Below are 21,334 nucleotides of genomic sequence, written 5' to 3' on the forward strand. Positions count from 1 at the left end.
GGGGAAGCAACTTGCCCAAGGTCACATAGCTACTTAGAAGCAGACCTAGGTTAAAATTGTGGTCTGCTGAGTCTCAGTCACGTATTCTTTCCACTTAATGATACTTGCCTCTGACCACAAAATCATAGGGTCCATAGGTAGCTAAGTGGGTAGAGCATTGAGCCTGGAGTAAGGAAGACCTGGGTTCAAGACTGGCCTCAGATTCCCACTGGCTATGTGACTGTGGGCAAACAAGTCATTTAGTCTCTGTCTGCCTCAGTTTCCTCAACTATGAAATAGAGCTAATAATAGCACCTGCTTCCCAGGATTATTGTGAGGATCAAGCAAGGTGATATTTTCTTAGCAAGAAGCCTGGCACATAGTAGGGGTTTAATAAATGCTTGTTCCCTCCCCTTTCTCTCCTAGCTGGAAGGTACCTCAGAAGCTAACTTAGTCTAACCTCATCATTTTATAGGGCCAGGGAAACAAAGGTGGCCATCTACTGGGGGAGTGAGGTAGATAGGGCTGCAGGAACTAGATTAAAATATCATTGGGAAATGCTTAACAAAAGAACCAAAAATACAACATAGATGTTGTTAATTTGTGATTTTCTAAGTCAATGTAGGGCTGTCAGGGATCATTTCTATTTGAGTTTGACATCACTAATTTATAGGCTCATAAGTACAGACCTGGAAGGTACCCCAAAAGTCATATAGTCCAACCCCCTCATTTTACAGAGGAGAAAATTGGAGGTCCAGAGAGAGGAAATGATTTGTCCAAGGTCACACACATGGTAAGCTCCAGATTTAAACCTAGATCCTCTGACTCTAGAGACAATGCTATTTCCCCTGCAGCACCCTGCATTCACCTGCATCCCTTTTTTTCCATTTAAAGACATTTTTCATTAATCTAAATCCAAAAATAAAACTATTGTGCTTCATCCTTTAGTTTTTCTCATTTTATTTATTTTTAAACATCTATTTTTCTCCCTCCCACCACTCATCACAGCCTTCTGATTTAAAAGAAATGAAAAGCTTTTATAGCATATATATACATATATGTACATATATAAATATGTATATACATATATAAAAATGTACGTATATGTGTATATATACTCATACGCAAGCAAATTATATTCCCACCTCAGCCAAGTCCAAAAAACGTATGTCTCATAATGAATCTTAAATTTCTCTCTTCTTTGTCAAGAAATAGCAGACTTCATCATCGGTCCTCTGAAACCATGGTTAGTCATTGAGTTAATCAGAATTGTGGAATCTTTCCAAATTGTTGTCTTCACATTGTTATCATAGAAATGGTTCTCGTAGTTCTGCCCACCTCTCCCTGCATCAGTTCTTGTGAGTCTCCCCGGGTTTCTCTGAAGCCAATTTTTTTTTTTTTTTGTAAGAGGATCATAGGAACATAGATTCAAATCTAGAAGGGACCTTGTTGTTCAGTTGTTTCTCAGTCTTGTGTGACTCTCTGACCCCATTTGAGGTTTTCTTGGCAGAGATACTGAAAGGGTTTGCCATTTTCTTTTCCAGCCCATTTGACAGATGAGAAATCTGAGGTAAATAGGTTGAAGTGACTTGCCCAGGTTCACACAGATAGACTGTGTCTGAGGCCAGATTTGAACTGAGGAAGATGAGTCTTTCTGACTCCAGTGCTCTATGCACTACGATTCCACCTAGCTGCCCAGAAGGAACCTTAGTGGTAATTTAATCCAAATTTAACTGACAAGGAAATCAAGGCTTAGAGAAGTTATCCAAGGTTATTTGTGGGTCACAGATATGGATGCTTTCAAAAAGTCAGTCAACTCAGTCACTTCAAAGAGCCTACTGTGTGCCAAGCACTGTGTGAGCGGATAGAGAGCTGACCTCAGAGTCAGGACTGGATTCAAGTCCCACCCCTGACACAGACTGACTTTGTAACTCTGGGTAAGTTGCTTGGCCTCTCAATGCCCTGGCAAGTCTCTAAAACCATCATAGTAATTATAATAACTGCAACAATAACAGTTAGTGTGTATAACTCATTTGCCCCTCACAACAACCCTGGAAGGCAAGTGTGATTATCCCTATTTCATAGTCAAGAACACTGAGACAAACAGAGCTTAAGGGACTTGTCCAGGGTCACACAGATAGGGTGAGTCTGAGGTCAGATTTGAACTCCAGACCTGGTGCTTTATCCATTGTGAAACGTGTTTCAAAGCATTTTGGTAGAGGTTGTTCTTCCCTAGAGGCCCACTGTACCAATGAAATCACCAGTTTGATTTTTTTAAAAAGTGAGGAAAAGTGCAAATAAAGAACTTGATAATCTTGATGTCTATACAACTCTAACAACATCCTGTGTATTTGTATCATAAGTTCAATTCAAGTAAAAAAAGAGGGAGGAAAGGTAGAGATATAGTTTTCTCCCTTCTCCACATCAGAAAAGGAGAACCAGACAGAAAAATGGATAAGATTTTTATTGTCTACTAAGGCTTTGTTTTGAATGATTAAAAGGCATGTTAATTGAAGTCAACAAGCTTTTGTTGAGTACCTACTGTGTGCCAGGCCTGGTGCTAAGAGCTCGGAACAAAATACAATCCAAAACAAAGACAGTCCTTGCCCTCAAGTAGATTCTGTTGTTGTGTTTGTCCTTGTTCTCCAAGAGGACCATTACATCAAGGAATGATGACATGACTTGCAGTTGAGTTGGATTTGAGTGAAGAAGGGCTATGCAAAGTCACCAGCCTCACTGTGTCTTCCAGAGCCATCTAGGTGCAGTGGCCAGATATAGATCAGAATGACTAGAGAAGACCCAGGATGCAATGGGAGAGCCTGGCCCTTTTAGGCTAAGGCCTTTTCAGGTTCTCACTTAAGTGAGGGAAAGTCTGGGAGGAGGGAGACAGTCAGGAGCACAGCCTAGAGAGGAATCAGCCATAGCTGTCCTCCTTAAAATGGAAGTTCTGTGAGGAACCAGCCAATCAGAAGGAGGAAAAGGTATGGCACTCCCAGCATGTGAAGTCCAGGGCTGGAAAAAGCTTCCAGGATGGAGAGAACCCTGGGACATTGTGGACAAAATTGGATAGAGTCATACATACAACCTGGAGAGGAATGAGCAATAGGAAAGAATTAAGATTTGTGGAAATGGAATTTAAGTTCTTTGGACCTCTAGGTTTAAGGCTAGGAAGAGCCTTAAAAGGCATCTGATCCAACCTCCTCTTTTTTACAAGTAAGAAACTTGCCCAGGGTCACACAGGTGGCATATGGTAGAACTTGGATTCCAATACAGGCTCTCTGATTCCAAATCTGGCATCCTTTCCAGTCCACCAAGAATTTGTGTTTGAGTGTTTTAGGACCCCAGGATTAGAGATTCAGAGATGTGAGGGACCTCTGAGGTCATATAGTCCAACTTCCTCATTTTTCCAGATAAGGAAACATCTATCAAATAGGTAATAAGAAAGAAAGAGATTTACTCAAGGTCACCTAAGTATCAAATAACAGCTGCAGTATTTGAGTTTGATTTAAAACTGGAAATAGGACCTAAATTACATCCACGACTTGGAGGGGACAGGAGAGGGATGGAGAGAGAAAGGCATTAAGGGGAAAAAATTAATTAGTTATCATCATTTTAACTATAATTAGATACCTGATAACTTCGCTTACTGCTCTCTTTTATCTAGAGATTACAGGAAAAGTCATCTGTTGTCAACTTAGGAAATAGAAACTATTTTTCAGAATTCCTGAAACATTCTGTTGCACAGATGAGCCTTTGTACCAGATTGGCACTAAACTTCCTAACATTGTTCAGCAGGTGACTCATCATTTCCACAATCCATGCAGAGTCTAGGCTTGAATATACTGTAAAACCTCATTCCTTATATTAGATTTTTTTTTCCTTTCTGATTCAGCCTTTAAAAAAATACTGCAGAAACAGAGACTTCTCCTTGATCCTGTGATCCCTAATTTTCACACCCTCCACATTCTCAGCCTTTTATCCCACAAGCACAACCTCTCAAGGCTGAAAGGAATCTCAGTCCATCCAGTATCTCTGTGACCATTTCCTTGGGTCTCAGTTTCTTCATCATAAAAAGGAAGGGAGTGAAATTAGGGTACCTCTATGGTACCTTTCAGCTCTAAATTTATGATCCTATGAATTTAAGAGGGGCTTTACACTCTGAGATTACATTCCATCTTCCCTGTATATCATGTATGGAGCTAGTTGTCTGCATGTTATCTGCCCTATTAGACTATGAACTCTCTGAGGGCAGGGCCTGATTTTGCCTTTTTTGTATGTCCAGTGCTCCAATTCCTGGCAATTAGTAAGCATATAAAAATATTTGTTGACTGATTGGCTTACATAGCAAGAGTCCACTCCATAGTATCCCCAACAGATGATCATCTTGTTTCTTCCTGATCACCACCAGTGAGGAGAAACAGTATCTCCCAAAGCATCCTATTCCATTTTGGACAGCTCATATTAATTGGAAAGTGCTTTCTTGTTTTGAGCTAGGATCTACCTTTCTGTGACTTCCACCCATTGAGCCTCATTCTGCCATCTAGAATTAAGTACAGTGAGGTGGATCCCTCCTCCATATGAGACCCTTTTAAGTACTTACAAAAGGCGACCATGGACCCTGAGTCTTTTCTTCTCCACATTGACCATTGGGATTCAGAGCCATCTTTGATAGAAGCAGAATTAGAAGTAGGGCCATCTTTGAACAGCTGGTCAAACACTAACAGCAAACACTAGAGTGCCCCTCTGTCTCTCCCCCTCTCCCTCTCCCTGTCCCTCCCTCTCTCTCTCTCTCTTTCTCTCTTTCTCTCTCTCTCTCTCCCCCTCTCCCTCTCCCTCTCTCCCTCTCCTTCTCCCTCTCCCTCTACCTATCCCTCTCCCTGTCCCTCTCCCTCTCCCTTTCCCTCTCTCCCTCTCCCTTTCCCTCTCTCCCTCTCTCCATCTCTGCCTCTCCCTCTCTCCCTCTCTCCCTCTCCCTCTCTCTCCTGTATATGTTTATATATAAAATTTGTGCATCTATATTTGTGTATATACATATATTTATACATACATGAACATATATACATTTATGTGTGTATACACACACACAGGCAACCAGGGCATAATGAGTCTTGCTGAATCCTCCCCATCCTCTGAGGTTCTCATGAGAGGCAGCCTGAGGAAATAGAAAGAACCTGGCATTGGAAATCCAAGGGCCTAGCCTCCTATTCTGACTCTGCTATTACTGTGGGACCTTGGATATAAAATGAGGACATTGGAGTAGATGGCTTTAGAGGATCCTTCCATCTCTAGATCAACAACTCTATGATCCTAAGTCACTTCACTGGAACTTACTTTTCTCACCTGAAAATGAGAGGGTCCCTTCCAAGTCTAGATCTATGACCACATGATCTCAGACAACTTCAATGTCAGATAGTGCTTAATTAGAGTAAACTTAGTTTAAATTTATTGAAATGAGTCATATCTCAAAGAACCAATCACGCAGTATTTATTAAGTATTTAGCCCCAAGTAATTATGAAGCACCAATCATGTGCCACACATTGTACTGGGCCCTGACAATTGAAAGGCAATAAATTAAACAAGGAGCTTACAACAAGTATCCCTCTAAGTAGAATTAATATAAAGAGATCAAATACAAGTAAATAAGAAATTGACCATTCCAAGACAGTTTGAGAGGGAGTCATGAAGAGTCAAGATGATTCAAAAAGGCTTCACTTAGAGCAGAACTTCTTAGCCTTGATAGGTATCTGGGACATTTCTGAATTTGAATGAGAAAAAAATTACATCTTTGTTTTCACTTCCCTCAAAATGAAATTTAGCATTCCCTTCAGTTATTTAAAAGCATGGTTCAGGGAAGGGGTCTATGAGCATCACCAGATTGCTAAAGAGATCCAAGACACAATAAAGATAAAAACCATTGGACTACAACAGGGGTGGGGAACCTATGACCTTCTAGGTCCTCAAGTGAGACCCTTTGGCTAAATCCAATGGATTTTTTTTATTCAGCCAAAGGATCACACTTGAGGATCTAGAAAGCTACAGATGGCCTTGAGGCCACAAGTTCTTCTCCCCTAGACTAGAAGAATTAGGGGCCATTTAATAACAAAATCTGTAATGGATTATTGGGGTTTTTTTCATAACAAGAATGAACTCAAATTGTAGTAGCAAGAGAAATATCAATTCCCTGGTCTATTTCCCAAGACTAGATTGATCAGCATTGAAATGGGTTCTGTGGGAAAAGATATGAAATCTTATCTAGGCTGGGAAACTTTTGGCTTGAGACAGATGGATGTCCCAAGTTCTCTTCCAGGCTTACAACTCTAATAGCCCAAGCGACATAGTCCAGATCATGGAGCTGAGTACTCTTAGAAACATTCTCAGTTCCCCAATCATTCAACAGTTTGAAGAGCTAGCAGAATCTCTCATAACTACTACCCAGCTATTGAAATATGTTAACTGGCACTCTGTATCAGCAGGGCAAGTCGCATGTTATGCAGGTTAAAGATTTTCTTGGACTCCTTCCTCTAGGTGCTGTTACCCCAAAGAAGTATGAGCACCTCATTACCCAACCTTCTCAGCCGACTGGATCAAATGCCCGACTATTCCATCTTCCGGGGCTACATCATTGCAAGTATTCATGTTGTTTTGGGGACAAAATCATTTTACTTCTATGGAAAATAAAACTTATGTATTGTTTTCTTCTTCCTAACCCTAGCAATATAATCTGGCCACTGCAATTGAAGCTGCTGATACCTACACAGTATTTGCCCCAAATAATGAAGCCATTGAGAATTACATCAGGGAAAAAAAGACTGGTACACTCGTACGTATTAGACACAAGCCCCATGGTTGTGAGTGCTATGTTTATTTGTTTAGAATGTTCACCTGTGTCCAGAAATTGAAGGTCACAGACTTAGAGTGGGAAGGAAAGTCAGAAACCACCTAGTCCAACCTCCTCATTTTAAGATGAGGAAACTGAGATCTAAAAAGGTCAAGCAACTAACCTGAATTTACACATTGACAGAGGACCAAGTGAGGAACTCTGAATTCAAATCTGACTCTTTTCACACTGTCCTTGTGAACTCATTTTTGTGCATGTGCATGAATTGCCTTTTCCTTACACTCAAAGCTCACATGCTTTGTGCATCCCTGCCTCTGTATCTTTGTTCATGTAGCGTGGCTTTGTGTGCTACACTTGGAGTCAAGAAGACCCTCATTCAAATCACACCTGTGGCATTACCCATGTGACCTTAGGCAAGTCACTTAACTTTCCTCAGCCTCAGTTTTCTCATCTGTAAAATTAAAAGAATGAAGTAGAGGGCCTCTGAAGTCCCTTCAGTTCATCACTAATGAGCCTATGACTCTTGCTAGCTGTAGGTCTATGAGCCTATCATCCTCTCTTACATGCTTTCTATCTTCTTCTCTACCCATCTGAATTCTACTCATCTCTCAAGACTCACCACAATTCCTACCTCTTGTGCCATCTCTCTAGTGATCTCTCTACCCTCTGAAATAGATGGGAATACTTAGTATTTAAATCAGTTCTTTGTCATTTATTATCTGTCTATAGGAACTTCATTTTGTCATGCTTGTATGTCTCCCTTGCACTACACAGCCTCCTTGCAGTGTTGCTGTGTGATTGTTTCAAGGTCATTCATTTACAACTCCACTTTTGCCTAATGATTAAGGAACATTTTGTGTCTTTTTCCATCTCTTTGTACTAGAAGATATTAACCAGATCCCCAAGAACAAGCCAATTCTGCACTCCAATCAATTCATTCTTTCAATTCAGGTTTATCTCATTCAATTGGAAACTCTTAGATAGAGGCCAGGGTCTGTGCCCACCACAGTTTCTAGAACAAAGCCTGAGATAGCCATCAAACAACATTCATTTTTATTAAACACTCACAGTTGGTTATATAAGTACAAAGAAATGAAGCAATCTCTATTGACTGGGAATTTACATTCTAGTAAGGGGAATAACGAAGTATAAAAATATATGCAGCATAGAGGAAATAATGCTTTTAAGCACAAGGTAGGCCACACCTGATGAGAGGCTGATGAATCAAAATTGTATATTGTCAGGAAGAAAGCATACTCCGGTATCACATTATTCTAGAAGAGAAACTCCTGAAGAACGATCTACACAATGGCATGCATAGAGAGACCATGCTGGGATTTTCCTACCTCGTCGGCTTCTTTCTCCAAAATGGTCAGGTGAGTGACACCCTTGTATCTCAAGGCTTCCATCATCAATCATTAGTCTGACTTATGGGATTAGTGATCTCATAGGCAATGCCCATCTTTCCAGTCCTGGGCACCACATTTTGAGAAGGATATTGAAAAGTTACAGCATGTCTAAAAGAGGGTGGCTAAAGTGAAGGGGCTGGAGACAGGAGAGTCCAATGATCACCTATAGCAACTAGGGATGCTTGTTCTTTGAAAGAGAAAACTTAGGAGAAACCCGGTAGCTGCCTTCAAGGATTGGAAGGACCGTCATGAGACAAAGTCATCAAATTCTTTTGCTTGGAATTGGGTAGTACAAATGGAGATGATTGGAAGAAGTAATTGAAATGAAGGTGTAGGTTTGATGTAAGAAAAAAATGTTTTAATGATCAGAACTGTCCCATGACTGTGTGGTGGAGAGTAGTTGACAGATATGAGGAGTATTATCAGGGTAGAAGCAACAAGATTTGGCAAGTTATTGGATATGTAGGGTGAATCAAGAATGATACATAGGTCGCCAACCCTGGAGACTAGAAAGATGGTGGTGTCTTTGACAGTAATAGGGAAGTTTGAAAAGCAGGTGGGCTTATAGGAAAGGGAAATGTAACAAGACTTGGAGAGCAATTCATAATCTATTCATTCACAGGCTTAGCCTGTACACTGTAGTGGCCCTCTGGACCACTCAAAATGAAAAGAAGAGATTGGCTGTTACTAAGCAGTCACTACCATGGAGCCAGAGCCCATGTTCCATCAACCAAGAGATGATCTTGGGGGCTGGGGTGGGTATTCTAGGGGATGTAGAATTTTTTCAGTGGCATCTGAGCAGCTACTGCTGTGGGTACCAAGGTAGGGATTAATTTATAATTACCTGAGGGACTGATGCCCAACTCAAGAGGAAAGAATGGGAGCTTGCATGCTGAAGACAGAGAGCAGAGTAGGCAAGTCTTAGGAGATAGGGGTAGGCATGATTAAGATGGAAGCAAGTCCTATACTGCATCAAGAAAAGGGTGCATCCATCTTCCCATTCTCCAACTGATTGGTCACAAACCTTGAAGTCACCACAGCCCCACCCTCCCTCCCTTTTGGAGACCCCTGGTTTAGAATGTTCCAGATCTCAGCCCCCAGGCAAATAACAAAATGGCCATTTGGTCCTCTTTCTCACAGCTCTATGTAAATGAGGCCCCAGTCAATTACACCAATGTGGCCACTGACAAAGGTGTTATCCACGGTTTGGGGAAAGTCCTGGAAATCCAGAAGAACAGATGTGATAGCAACTACACTACCATTGTACGAGTAAGTGGTCCCCAATTACAGTGATGGTGTCAGTCATGAGAATCTCAGTCCTCAAAAAGCATGAAAAGTAAATGAAAAGGTTAGGAATAAGAACATGGGGGATAAGGGAAACTATTGCTATTTGTCTCATGCAAGCAGTTGGTGCCACAAGGACCAGGCTTGAACCAAGATAGTGGCTATGTAAGTGTAGAGAAGGATTCCAAAGATACTATTGAAGTAAAAATGATAAGATATGGCAATGATTAGATACAGGGGAGGAGGAGATGACACAAAGGTTATGAGAGTGAATGGAAGGATGGAGGTACCATTGACTAATAGGGAAGTTTGGAAGAAGAAAAAGTTTGGGTGGAAAAAATAACCTTATGCCAATCCATCTCAATCCATTGATGCTTGCTCAGTCTGTGAAACTCATCTATCCAATCCAAAATGCAAAGAGGGTGTGGGGTCTCTTGCTTACCAAGTACTGCCCCAGAGAACAACACAAAACCCACCCTCTGATGGGCAGTGCCCCAGTCATGAGTGTAGAAGAAGGTAGAGAGAAGGTGAAAAGTTGAGGGGGACAGAGAATTTTGCCTGCACAACTATTTCACCAGGTTTGTAGTTATGCTATTTTTGACCTGAGAGGCTTAAACTAGGCATAGCCAAAGGAATCCAGAGGGGAGGAGGGGTAGAATGAGGGAATGTTGATGCAAGTTAGGTGAAGGGAGTAGTTTAGTTCTAGAAACATGTCCACTTAGAGGGTTGGATGTGACCCATAGTCCCACTCTTTGGTTGATCATATACCCCTTTGGGATATTTTATAACTCTCTTGTGACATCTCCCTAAACTGTCCTTCATTTGGGAGATCACTGAACGAAATGGCACCTTGGAGTACCTTTGAGTCAGTTTGAGCCTGTCTATAGGCTAAGATACTTTCTACAGGGTTTGAGAAAGTCAGATAAAAGGGGTCTCAGACGCCCTCTAGTCTAATGACTTCGTTTTTCACAAGAAACAACTCTGAAGTGTTTCCTTTACTTTCTGTTTCTTACAAAGGGAAAGTGTGAATACTGTTTTCTAAAGCAATGCCCTCCTGGAACTAAACCTGTGGTAAGTATTTTCTAGAATGTTGGAGTCAATTTGTATGGGTTTGGTAATGAGGTGTTCAAACACAAGGGACAACCAGGTCAGGAAAGTAGAGAAGGTAGGAGAGAATTTTCGCTTGCTTCTTCTCAGTAATGTAATCAAGCACAATAGTGAACCATCCTCCAGAAACATGAAAATCGTTCACCTTTATTTAATACCTTGATTTATACACTGCTTCCATAATCAAGCCTCCAAACTGTATCTTGTTTTTTAATATATTTTTTATTTCATTAAATATTTCCCAATTAAGTGGGAAAATTTTTTAACATTTGATTTTTACAATTTTGAGTTCCAAATTCTCTCCCTCCCTACCATCACATCCCCACCATTTGAGCAGGCAAGTAACGTGATATCAGTTATATATATGTGAAGTCATGCAAAATATATTTCCATTTTAAACATATTACAAAAGAAAACACACAAAAAGCAAGAAAATAAAGAAAGCGTCCCCCAAAAGTATGTTTCAATCTGCTCTCAGAGTTTATTCACTCTCTCTCTCAAGGTGGACAGCATTTTTCATCATGGGTCCTTTGGAATAGCCTTGGATAACTGTCTTGGTCAGAGTAGCCAAGTCTTCCACAGTTGATCATCCTTGCAATCATTGATGCTACTGTGTACAAAGTTCTCCTGGTTCTTCTTACTTCACTTTACATCAGTTCATAGAAGTCTTCTCAAATTTGTCCCAGGTTTTAGTATAGCACAAAAGTATTCCATCACAAGTATATATTATGACTTGTTCAACCATTCCCCAACTGATGAGTATCCCCTCAATTTCCAATTCATTGCCACCACAAAAATAGTTGCTATAAATATTTTTTACAAGTAGGTGATTTTCCCTTTCCTTGATTTCTTTGAGGTATAGATCTAGTAGTGGTATTTCTAAGTCAAAGGGTTTATATTTTATAGACCTTTGGACTTGTTTCCAAATTGTTCTCCAAAATGATTGAAATTCACAATTTTACCAACACTGCGTTCTTTTTTCCACATCTCCTCCAACATTTGTCATTTTCTTTATCTGTCATGTAAGTCAATCTGATGAGTGTGAGGTGGTTTCTCCGTTGTTTTCATTTGCATTCCTCTAATCAATCATCATTTAGAGCATTTTTCATCTGACTAGTAATAGCTTTAGTTTCTTCTGAAAATTGCCTCTTCATATCTTTGACCATTTGTCTATTGGGGAATGGCTTATACTTTTGTAAAATTGTCTCAGTTCCCTGTATATCTGAGAAATGAAGCCTTTATCAGAGAAACTTGGTGCAAAATTATTTTCCCAGTTTCCTGTTTTCTTTCTAACTTTGGTTACATTCGTTTTGATCATGGCTAGTTAATGTCCCAGCAATAATAGATCAGACTTTCTTGAAGGACAGTCAGTGTTGCTGAGATAAGAATTCCTGGCACCCTACTACATCTTACAAGGCTTGTTAGTGAGATAACAGACCTCCCTTAATTGTACATGGGTATGGAAGACTTGTTAAGATAACATGCCTCCCTTAATTGTGCATAGGCAGTAAGATGTGTAGAGATAATATATTTCTTTGAATTAAGGTGATTTATGGAAAAACTTAGCTCAGAGAGGAAAGCTAAACTTCTGAACTTAGAAAAATGGCTTCGACAGTTACTGAATGAAATCAATTATAAAATATAAAACCGGTATTTGATTTTCTCAATAGACATCCTTGCTTCACCCCTGATCTTAATGGGAAGGCTCCAACTTTATCCCATTACAAATTATGCTTACTCTTAGTTTTAGATCGGTACTACTTATTATTTTAAGAAAGGCCCATTGATTGCTATGCTTTCTGGTGTTTTTAATAGGAATAGGAGTTGTATTTTGTCAAAGGCTATTTCTGCATCTTTTGATATAATAATATGATTTTTGCCGTTTTTGTCATTGATATAGTCAATTATGCTTTTAGTTTCTCAATATTGAACCAGCCCTACATTCCTGGTATAAATTCCACCATATATAGTGTATATAATCTTTGTGATATATTACTGGAATTGCTTGCTAATCTTTTATTTAAGATTTTTACACTGATATTCATTGAGGAAATTGGTCTATAGTTTTCTTTCTCTGTTTTGGGAACTCTTTGATGACGTGTTCAATTTCTTTTTCTAAGAGAGGGCTATTTAAGTATTCTATTTTTTCTTCTGTTTATCTGGGAAGTTTATATTTTGTAAATATTCATCCATTTCACTTAGATTATCAGTTTTACTGGCATATAATTGGGCAAAATAACTCCTAATAATTGCTTTAATTTCATCTTTATTAGAGGTACCTTCACTCTTTTCCCTTTAGATACTGGCAATTTGATAAATTAATTCTTTTTTTAATCAAATTGACCAATAGTTTATTTTATTGCGGGGCAGGGGGGAGGATTCATAAAACCAGCTCCTAGTTTGATTTATTAGTTGAACTTTTTTACTTTCAATTATCTTGATTTCTTATTTTCAGGATTTCCATTTTGGTGTTTAATTGGGGATTTTTAATTTGTCCTTTTTTGTTTTATTTTATTTTCATTTTTGTAGTTACATGCCCAGTTTATTGATCTGCTCTTCCACTCTTTAATTGATTTATACATCTAGGGATTTAAATTTTCCCCTAAACAATTTTAGTATGTTGTCTCATTGTTGTCATTCTCTTTAATGAAATTATTGATCATTTCTATGATTTGTTCTTTGACCTATTCATTCTTTAGGATTAGATTATTTAGATTCCAATTAATTTTAAATATATGCTTCCACAGTCCTTTATTGAATGTAATTCTTATTGTATTATGGTCTTAAAAGAGTACATTTAATATTTCTTCTTTTCTGCATTGGTTGTAAGGTTTTTATGCCAAAATGCATGGTCAATTTTTGTAAAGGTGCAGTGTACATCTGAGAAAAAGATATATTCCTTTTTATTCCTATTCAGTTTTCTCCTTTCTGTTATATCTAAATTTTCTAAGATTCTGTTCATCTCCTTATCTTCTTTCTTATTTATTTTATGGTTAGATTGTTCTAGCTGTGAGAGGGGAAAGTTGAGGCACCCTGCTAGTAAAATTTTATTGTCCATTTCCTCCTGTATTTCATTGAACTTTTCCTTTAAGAATTTGAATACTGTGGCATTTGGTCCATGTATGTTTAATATTGATATTAATTCATTGTCCATGGTACCTCTTAGTAAAATATAGTTTTCCTGCTTATCTTTGTTCATTAAGTCTTTTTTCTTCCTTTTTTCTTTGTCAGAGATCATTATAGCTACTTCTGCCTTTTTTACTTCAGCAGAAGCATAGCAGATCCTGCTCTAATCCCTTATTTTTACTCTGTGTGTTTGTGTCTTTCTGTTTCAAATGCATTCCTTGTAAACAACATATTGTTGGATTCTGGTTTCTAATTCATTTTGCCATCTGTTTCTGTTTTATGGGTGAGCTTAACTCATTCACATTCACAGTTGTGATTATTAACTCTGCATTTCCCTCTATCCTAATTTATCCTAATTTCTCTCTCTCCCTCCCCTCCCTTTTTCCCCTCCTCTAAGTTCTGTTTTGCTTCTGACTGATGCCTTTCTTTATCTGCCCTCCCTTTTATTCCCCACCCCCAACCTTTTCCTTCTACGTCTCTGCTGAATAAAATAGATTTCTATACATAACTCATTATGTATGTATATATGTATATGTATACACACACACACACACACACACATATTTGGATTATATGTGGTTTGGTTTCTGTGTGTGTGTGTGTGTGTGTGTGTGTGTGTGTATCCCTTCTTGAACCAATTTAGATGAGAGTGAGTTATAAGGGTTGCCAACCTCCACCATTTCTCCTCCGTTGAAAAATTGCTTCCTTGCATACTGTTTTTATGTGAGATAATTTTCCCCACTCTTCCTTCTCCCTTACCTCTTCTCCCAGCACATTCCTCTTTCTTACCTATACATTTTTTTAAATCATCCCAACATAATTGCCTCACTTTTGTGCCCTCTCTATGTAGAATCCTTTTAACCATCTTAATGATAATAAAGTTCTTAGAATTTACATGCATCATCTTCATATGTAAGAATATAAGCAATTTAACTTTATTTAATTCCTTATAATTCCTCTTTCACATTTACCTTTTTCTCCTTCTCTTAAGTCTTGTATTTGACAGTCAGATTTTCTATTTAGTGCTGGGTTTTTTCATCAGGAATGCTAGAAAGTCCTCTATTTCATTAAATATTCATTTTTCCTCTTGAAGGATTATATTTCATTTTGCTGCATAAGATATTCTTGGTTGTAATCCTAGTTCTTTTGCTTTCTGGAATATCATGTTACAAACTCGTGTGATCCTAACTATGACTCCATGATATTTAAATAATCTCTTTTTGGCCACTTGAAGTATTTTTTTCTCTTTCACCTGAGAGCTCTGGAATTTGACTATAATATTCCTGGGAGTTTTCATTCTGAGATTTCTTTCAGATGGTGATTGATGGATTCTTTCAATTTCTATTTTACCCTCTAGTTGTAGGATATTGGGGCAGTTTTTCTTTATAATTTCTTGAAAAATGATTTCTAGGTTCCTTCTTTGATCATGGCTTTCAGATAGTCCAATAATTCTTAAATAACTTCTCCTTGATCTATTTTCTAGGTCAGTTATTTTTCTGATGAGATATATTTCACATTTTCTTCTCTTTTTTCATTCTTTTGACTTTGTTTTATTGTTTCTTGATGTTTCATGCTTCATGGAGGCATTGGCTTCCACTTGCTCAATTCTAATTTTTAAGGAACTATTTTCTTCAATGTATTTTTGTATCTCTTTTTCCATTTGACCAATTTGGGGGGGGGGGGGTGCTGTGTAATTTTCTTCAGTATTTTTTGTGCCTCTCTTACCAAGCTATTAATTGTCTTTTTTGTAATTTTCTTTCCTTGCTTTCATTTATTTTCCTAATTTTTTCCTCTACCACTCATATTTTATCTTGAAAATCAAAGTTTAACCTGTGCCCAGCATTCTTACTGGACTTCTGTCCAGTTCTCATTTTGAGGTTTTTGATTATAGCTATTTTGACATCCTTGTCTTCTTCTCAGTTTGTGATTCGAACTTCCCTGTCACCATAGCAGACTTTTATAATCAGGTTCTTTTTTTTGTTATTTCCTCACTTTTCCACTTTATTTCTTGACTCTGAATTTATGCTGAATTTGAGTTCTGTTCCTGGTCATGTGGGATGTGGGGTAAGAGGCACTCTGCGAAGCTTCCTGCTTTTTTCACACTGCTGTTTTTAGAGCAAGTTCGAGGCTTTTAGAAATTTTCAGTGCATCCAAAGTGTATGATTTGGATAGAGATGTGATCACTGTTCTCCTGGTCCTTTATCCAGGAAGAGCTCCTGATCTATTGGGATTGTAATCACTACTTCCCCTCATGGTCCTTGATCCCTTGTGGCCAAAAGTCCTCCTCTCTGCACTTGAACTATGACCCAGCAGTGGGTATGAGCAATGGAGTTGCCAAACAGTTTCCAGTCCCATATCCAGTTTTAGCACAGGGGTCCCCTGTAACCTCTTTCTGACCAGTTGTCAGGTCTCCTTTCTATCTCTGATTTGAGAGCTCCTGAAGCTGCCTCTGCTTGTGTTACTACTAGTCCCACCACTAGTTTTGATTCCACATGGGCTCTGGGCCAGTCTCCAGCCCCATGTCACACATCTTTCCAACCTCCTAAGTTGTTCCTAGAAGAATGTCTCACCCTGATCTCTTATTGGCTCTGCCACTCTAGAATTCAATTTGAGGTATTTTAAAGTTGTTTGGAAGGAAGGGATGGGAGAATTTGATTGAGTGCTTCCTCTACTCTACTATCTTGGCTCTGCCCCTGGAAGTCTCATGCAATGCCCTGATGCCCATTTTATAGCTAAGGAAACTGAGGTGGAGATCAAAGTGACTTTCCTAGGGTGCCATGGGTAGGAGGTATCAGAGCCTGGAGCAGAAGTCCAGATGTTTTCATTCTAAGTCCCTTGTTCATTTTGGCTACACCACAAAGAAGAACCACAACCATACCCATTCTGGGCTGTGTTTTCTACTAGCCAGATATCCTTTTATAACAAAAGTGGAAAATCAATTTATCTAGAGATACAAATAATCTATGATGAAAAAGAGAGACAAGGAGAAAGGAAGGAAAAAAGTTGAAAGGAAGGGAAGAGGAGAGGTAAAGAAAAGAAAGTATTTATTAAGCACATGCATTATAAGTGCTGGGGATACAGATACAAACAAACAAGACAGTCTCTGCCCTCAAAGAGTTTACATCCTAGTGGGGGATGACATTAAGCAGAAAGGAGTAGCTGAAAGGTAGATAGAAGTGGCTTGGAAGTAAAGTAGGCACCTGGATGGGGCAAGGTTAGGGGAAAGCTCACTTATCAGAACCAAGTCTGGGTCCATGGTAGAGTCCAGTTTTCCAACAGGGAGAGGATGAGGATGAGGGGCCCCATCATAAGTGAAAGTACTTATTATGCAACTACTATTTACCAGGAGCAGAGTTAAGAACTGAGGAAAGACAGAAACAAAAATGTCTCTGCCTTCAAAGAATTTTCATCCTAATTTAAAAACATACACACATAAGAGGGTCATGGTGCCAAGAAAAGGGAATTTTGATCTGAGGAATCACAGATATGTTGGATAGAGCCATGAAGCAGTTGATTGTCATGATCTTTCCAGGAATTAAGTCAGGATTGATTTGATTACTATCCCTAAGATCCAGAGGTGGAAAGCAAAGGAAAGTTCATAAACATGGGGGCAGGACAGATGGCAAGATGGCTTGGGGGTATGGACATGGCCAGATGTGATGAGAAGCTTGTTTCTGGGAACAGTTAATATAGAAAGTTGAGTTAGTTTGCTCTTTATTTCAATTGGTTTCCTTTCTAGAATCTATGTTTTGTTTTATGCATTTAAAAACATTATGTGAGAAGGGGGAGCCACTGGTTCCACCTGGTCATCAAACATCACACACACATACACACACACACACACACACACACATACACACACACTGTTTTAACTCTTAATAAATCACTGATCAGTCTAGAACCCTAATACCTACCTCAGGGACTCCACTTATATGCTAGAAAAAACCATCAGGGTACCTACCCTGTTTTACATTCCATTCTTTCCTCTGTTTATTGGTGAACAACAAAATCATGGAATTTCTAGCTTCATTTAGTCCAACACAAACTTCACTTGCCTTTCTCCCTCCAAGAAGAAAAAGACCAAGATTCTCAGAGCATGAAGTTGAAAACCGATGGGGGTGGATTATGGTTGTGGTAGCACGGCAGACTGCAAGATGGCAGGGCATGAGAGGAATGGGAGGCAAATCTGGTCAGGTGGACCAGTTAGAGGAAATAGAGGGTTAGGGGAGTTTGCTCCTGTTCACTGACAATCTCAGCTCCAGATCTGGGTTCCAAAGCAGGGAAAATGAACTCCCTCAGTTCTAACCAAAAGCAATAATTCTGAGTCTACAGTTGACTTTGGACATGAAGACAGGACTGTGTTCCAATATGCATCTGTCTCTAGTGTTAAACACTAATGGTCATGAATCCAGCTGAAAAGGAATATAAATGCCCTTATTTCACAGGATGGAGAGTCAAAGAAATGTGTCTATGTGACTTTCTTCATGGGAAAGAGATCTTTGCATATTGGATGCCAGACAAAATGCATCAAAACAGTGATTGTAAGTATCTCCTTGCTCACCCCTCATAATGGTTTTCATCATTCAGTTCCATTCTACCTACCTACATGTCAATCATTGTGCTCTCCTTTGGTGTTATAAAGACAAAAGAAAAGGCCCTGCCCTCAAAGACCTTCCATTCTAATAGGAAGATACAACATGTGTACAGGATACTTTACTTTTCAAAGGGAATATCTCAATTGATCCTTGAAGCAATAAGGTAGGAATTATCTTTATTTGGCAGAAGTAGAAACAGATACAGGCAAGTTGAGTGGCTTTTCTATATCAGTGACCAACCTAGCAGCTTGCTCAGTGATTTATTGAATCAAACACATGGCTAGCTGAGATAACATAAAGGTCATAGATTTAGAGTACAAAGGGACCTTAGAGGCAATTCAGTCCAGCCCTCCCATTTTACAGATCTGGAAAAGTGAGGCCTCAGATGGGTCAACTTTCCCAAAGTTGATGTAGTATCAAAATGGAAGTAGTGTCAGGGTCAGAATTTGAATCTAGGACCCCTTGCTCCAAATGTGACATTCGTGACACTGAGTCACATTGCCTTACCTATTTTTTCAAGATACAGTTCCTATTTCTTGGCCACAGGAGCTGTGGAGGAATTTCTTAAACCAGAGGTCCTAAGATCCCAGAGAATAAATTCTCCTACCTTGGTCTGTTTGACTGGAGGTTGATAAATCAGGAAGCAAAGCTAGAAGATAAAAAGATTAATTAGCACCAGGTGATGGACAGTTGCCAGGTAGGTAGCAATACCAGGGAAGCAAGGGAGATACATATGTACACATATGTAGAGTTTATACAGCCTCAGGATAACATTATCGGAGGCAAAAGGAGCCATCAGGTGAGGCCACTTAAACCTTAGGGTCTCAGGAGTTGCCAAAAATCAGATTTGTTCAGCAGATAATGAATTCCTTTGAGGTTGGTCTTATTAGAATATCCTGGAGGGGCTGGAGAGCTCCAATAAAATGGAAGACTCCTTCAAGATAAAATCAGTGGCCCAGGTCTCAGTCTATTATGAATTAAATACATACTGTGGGTTTGTCTTTGTAGCTCTTTTTCTTTGATCGCTAAGGTTCCCTTCTTTCCCCTGGGGAGAAGATGTTGCTCCCAAACTCACGGTCTACCTCCTCCACACCCTATTCCTATTTCTCCACTGTCCACCAGCTGGGCAATTTGAGGCCCGTTGGATTGATATTAAAAACCCTACTTTTTCTCCCCTTATGAACCTCTTTCTTTTTATTCTATTTTTTATTTCTTCTTTATTTTTATTCTTTTTTTTATCCTTTCTTTCCTCTTCTGTCTTCCTGACTCTCCCACCTTTTCTCCTGTGTTCTTTTTTGAGAGGCATAGATTTTGATTTTGATTTTTTTGAGAATTTGCCTGTCTGACTCAGGCTGACTCCAGCCCCTCACAGGATCAGTCCCAATACTGATGGACATAAAAGATTTGGCCTCCTTCACTTTTCTGACCTGAATCAATTTTGCCCTTCTTATACTTCTGGGTAGCCCCCTACTCCCAGTGGTTCCCCTTTTGCTATTGGATTTACTTTGGATGCCATATTATAGCTTTAGGTTCTTCAGCTTTGATCTGCAGAGCTCAGGTGATGCACCTTAGCTGCCCAAGCCACCACGTCTGGCAGGTTCTAGATTTTGAGCTGACTTAGGGGTCAGCTAGTCTAACTTCCCTCATCTTGATTTTAAGGAATTGAATCCCAGAGAGGTTAATAACTTGTTCAACATCCCACAGGTACCATACAATCGCACGTACACCCTCACCCCTTTATGCCCAAATCCCAGAACACCGGACAAAACTGTGATGGACTTTAAGGGTGTCACTCCTCTGATGCTTTCTGCCTATGTGACCATGGCAAATCATTTAGCCTCTTCTCACCCTAGTTTTCTCAATTGTAAAATGAGGAATTTGACCTGAATCTCCTCTAAAGTCCCTTTGATCTCTAGGGCTATCTATCATGATCCTATGAGATCCTAGGCTTGGACTAAGAAAAAGGAGGCCAGAATGAGACTCATCTCAGCTTTCTCCATTTCAGACCAAAGAATGTTGTGCTGGCTTCTTTGGACCTCAATGCCAACTCTGTCCTGGCAAAGCCAGGAACGCTTGCTTTGGGAATGGCATCTGTCTAGATGGAGTGAATGGCACTGGAGTGTGCGAGTGTGAAGGAGGCTTCAATGGGACAGCCTGTGAGACATGCATGGAGGGCAAATACGGTTCCAACTGTGACCAAGGTGAGGTTGGCATAGGGACTTTCCTTCCCTACACCAGGCAGTCTAGGTGACCTCAAAAATGACCTGCCCTTGAAGTGCCTTCGAGTCAACTGGACAAGCCATCAGCAAAGATGAAGTTGGCACCTTCTCCCCAGATGTCTCTATCTCCAAGAAACAGGGGAACATGGTAGTCTTGGGCTGTCATCATTTCCATCTAGTTGATGATAAAAATCCATATCACACGTTCTTTGAATATGGTCAGTGTTTTCTCAGGTTTTTTTCCTTTAATTAAATACCAGGCACCCTCACATACATACCAACTTTCTGTTAAACACCAATTCCCATCCTGAACATATTCTTGTAATAAGAATCACATTTTTATGATGAAAGATAGCATGCCATAATCAATAACGGGCTGGCCACAAACCCAGGAATGTATACAGATACCTGTGTATCTACTGCCCGTGCAGCCAGGTGATTTAGCTTCTAAGACCTCCAAGTTCTGTTAGTTGCAGAAAAAGTGCTGACCAACATTGGTAGAGAAAATTTCCTCATCTGAGCATCTCCTATAGCAATTAAATCACATGCCAAATCCCTACCCCTATTTATATGATAACTGATATTTACATCATCCTTAAGATTGCACATCCTTTCGTGTGTTTTGCAATTGCTGTTCGGTCTTTTCAGTGGTGACCCACTCAGTCTTCCTGACCTCATTTCAGGTTTTCTTGGCAGAGAAACTGGAGTGGCTTGCTAATTTCTTCTCCAGTTCATTTTATACATAAGGAAACTGAGATAAACAGGGTTAAGTGACT

The 21,334-nt window shown here is 39.5% G+C and overlaps 1 protein-coding gene across 3 annotated transcripts in view; it reads left to right on the top strand.

The window, feature by feature from the left end:
• Positions 1-21,334, top strand: part of STAB2 (stabilin 2) — a 162,866-nt gene that overhangs the window by 71,558 nt on the left and 69,974 nt on the right. For all 3 annotated transcript variants that reach the window (XM_072655757.1, XM_072655758.1, XM_072655759.1), the window contains 7 exons: positions 6,506-6,604; positions 6,693-6,800; positions 8,063-8,194; positions 9,368-9,496; positions 10,529-10,582; positions 18,190-18,285; positions 20,345-20,540. In XM_072655757.1, coding sequence (XP_072511858.1) covers positions 6,506-6,604; positions 6,693-6,800; positions 8,063-8,194; positions 9,368-9,496; positions 10,529-10,582; positions 18,190-18,285; positions 20,345-20,540 — 814 coding nt within the window. The remainder of the gene's footprint in view (positions 1-6,505; positions 6,605-6,692; positions 6,801-8,062; positions 8,195-9,367; positions 9,497-10,528; positions 10,583-18,189; positions 18,286-20,344; positions 20,541-21,334) is intronic.

The sequence above is a fragment of the Notamacropus eugenii genome, chromosome 3 (genome assembly GCF_028372415.1).
Source record: "Notamacropus eugenii isolate mMacEug1 chromosome 3, mMacEug1.pri_v2, whole genome shotgun sequence".
Taxonomy (NCBI): Eukaryota; Metazoa; Chordata; class Mammalia; order Diprotodontia; family Macropodidae; genus Notamacropus; species Notamacropus eugenii.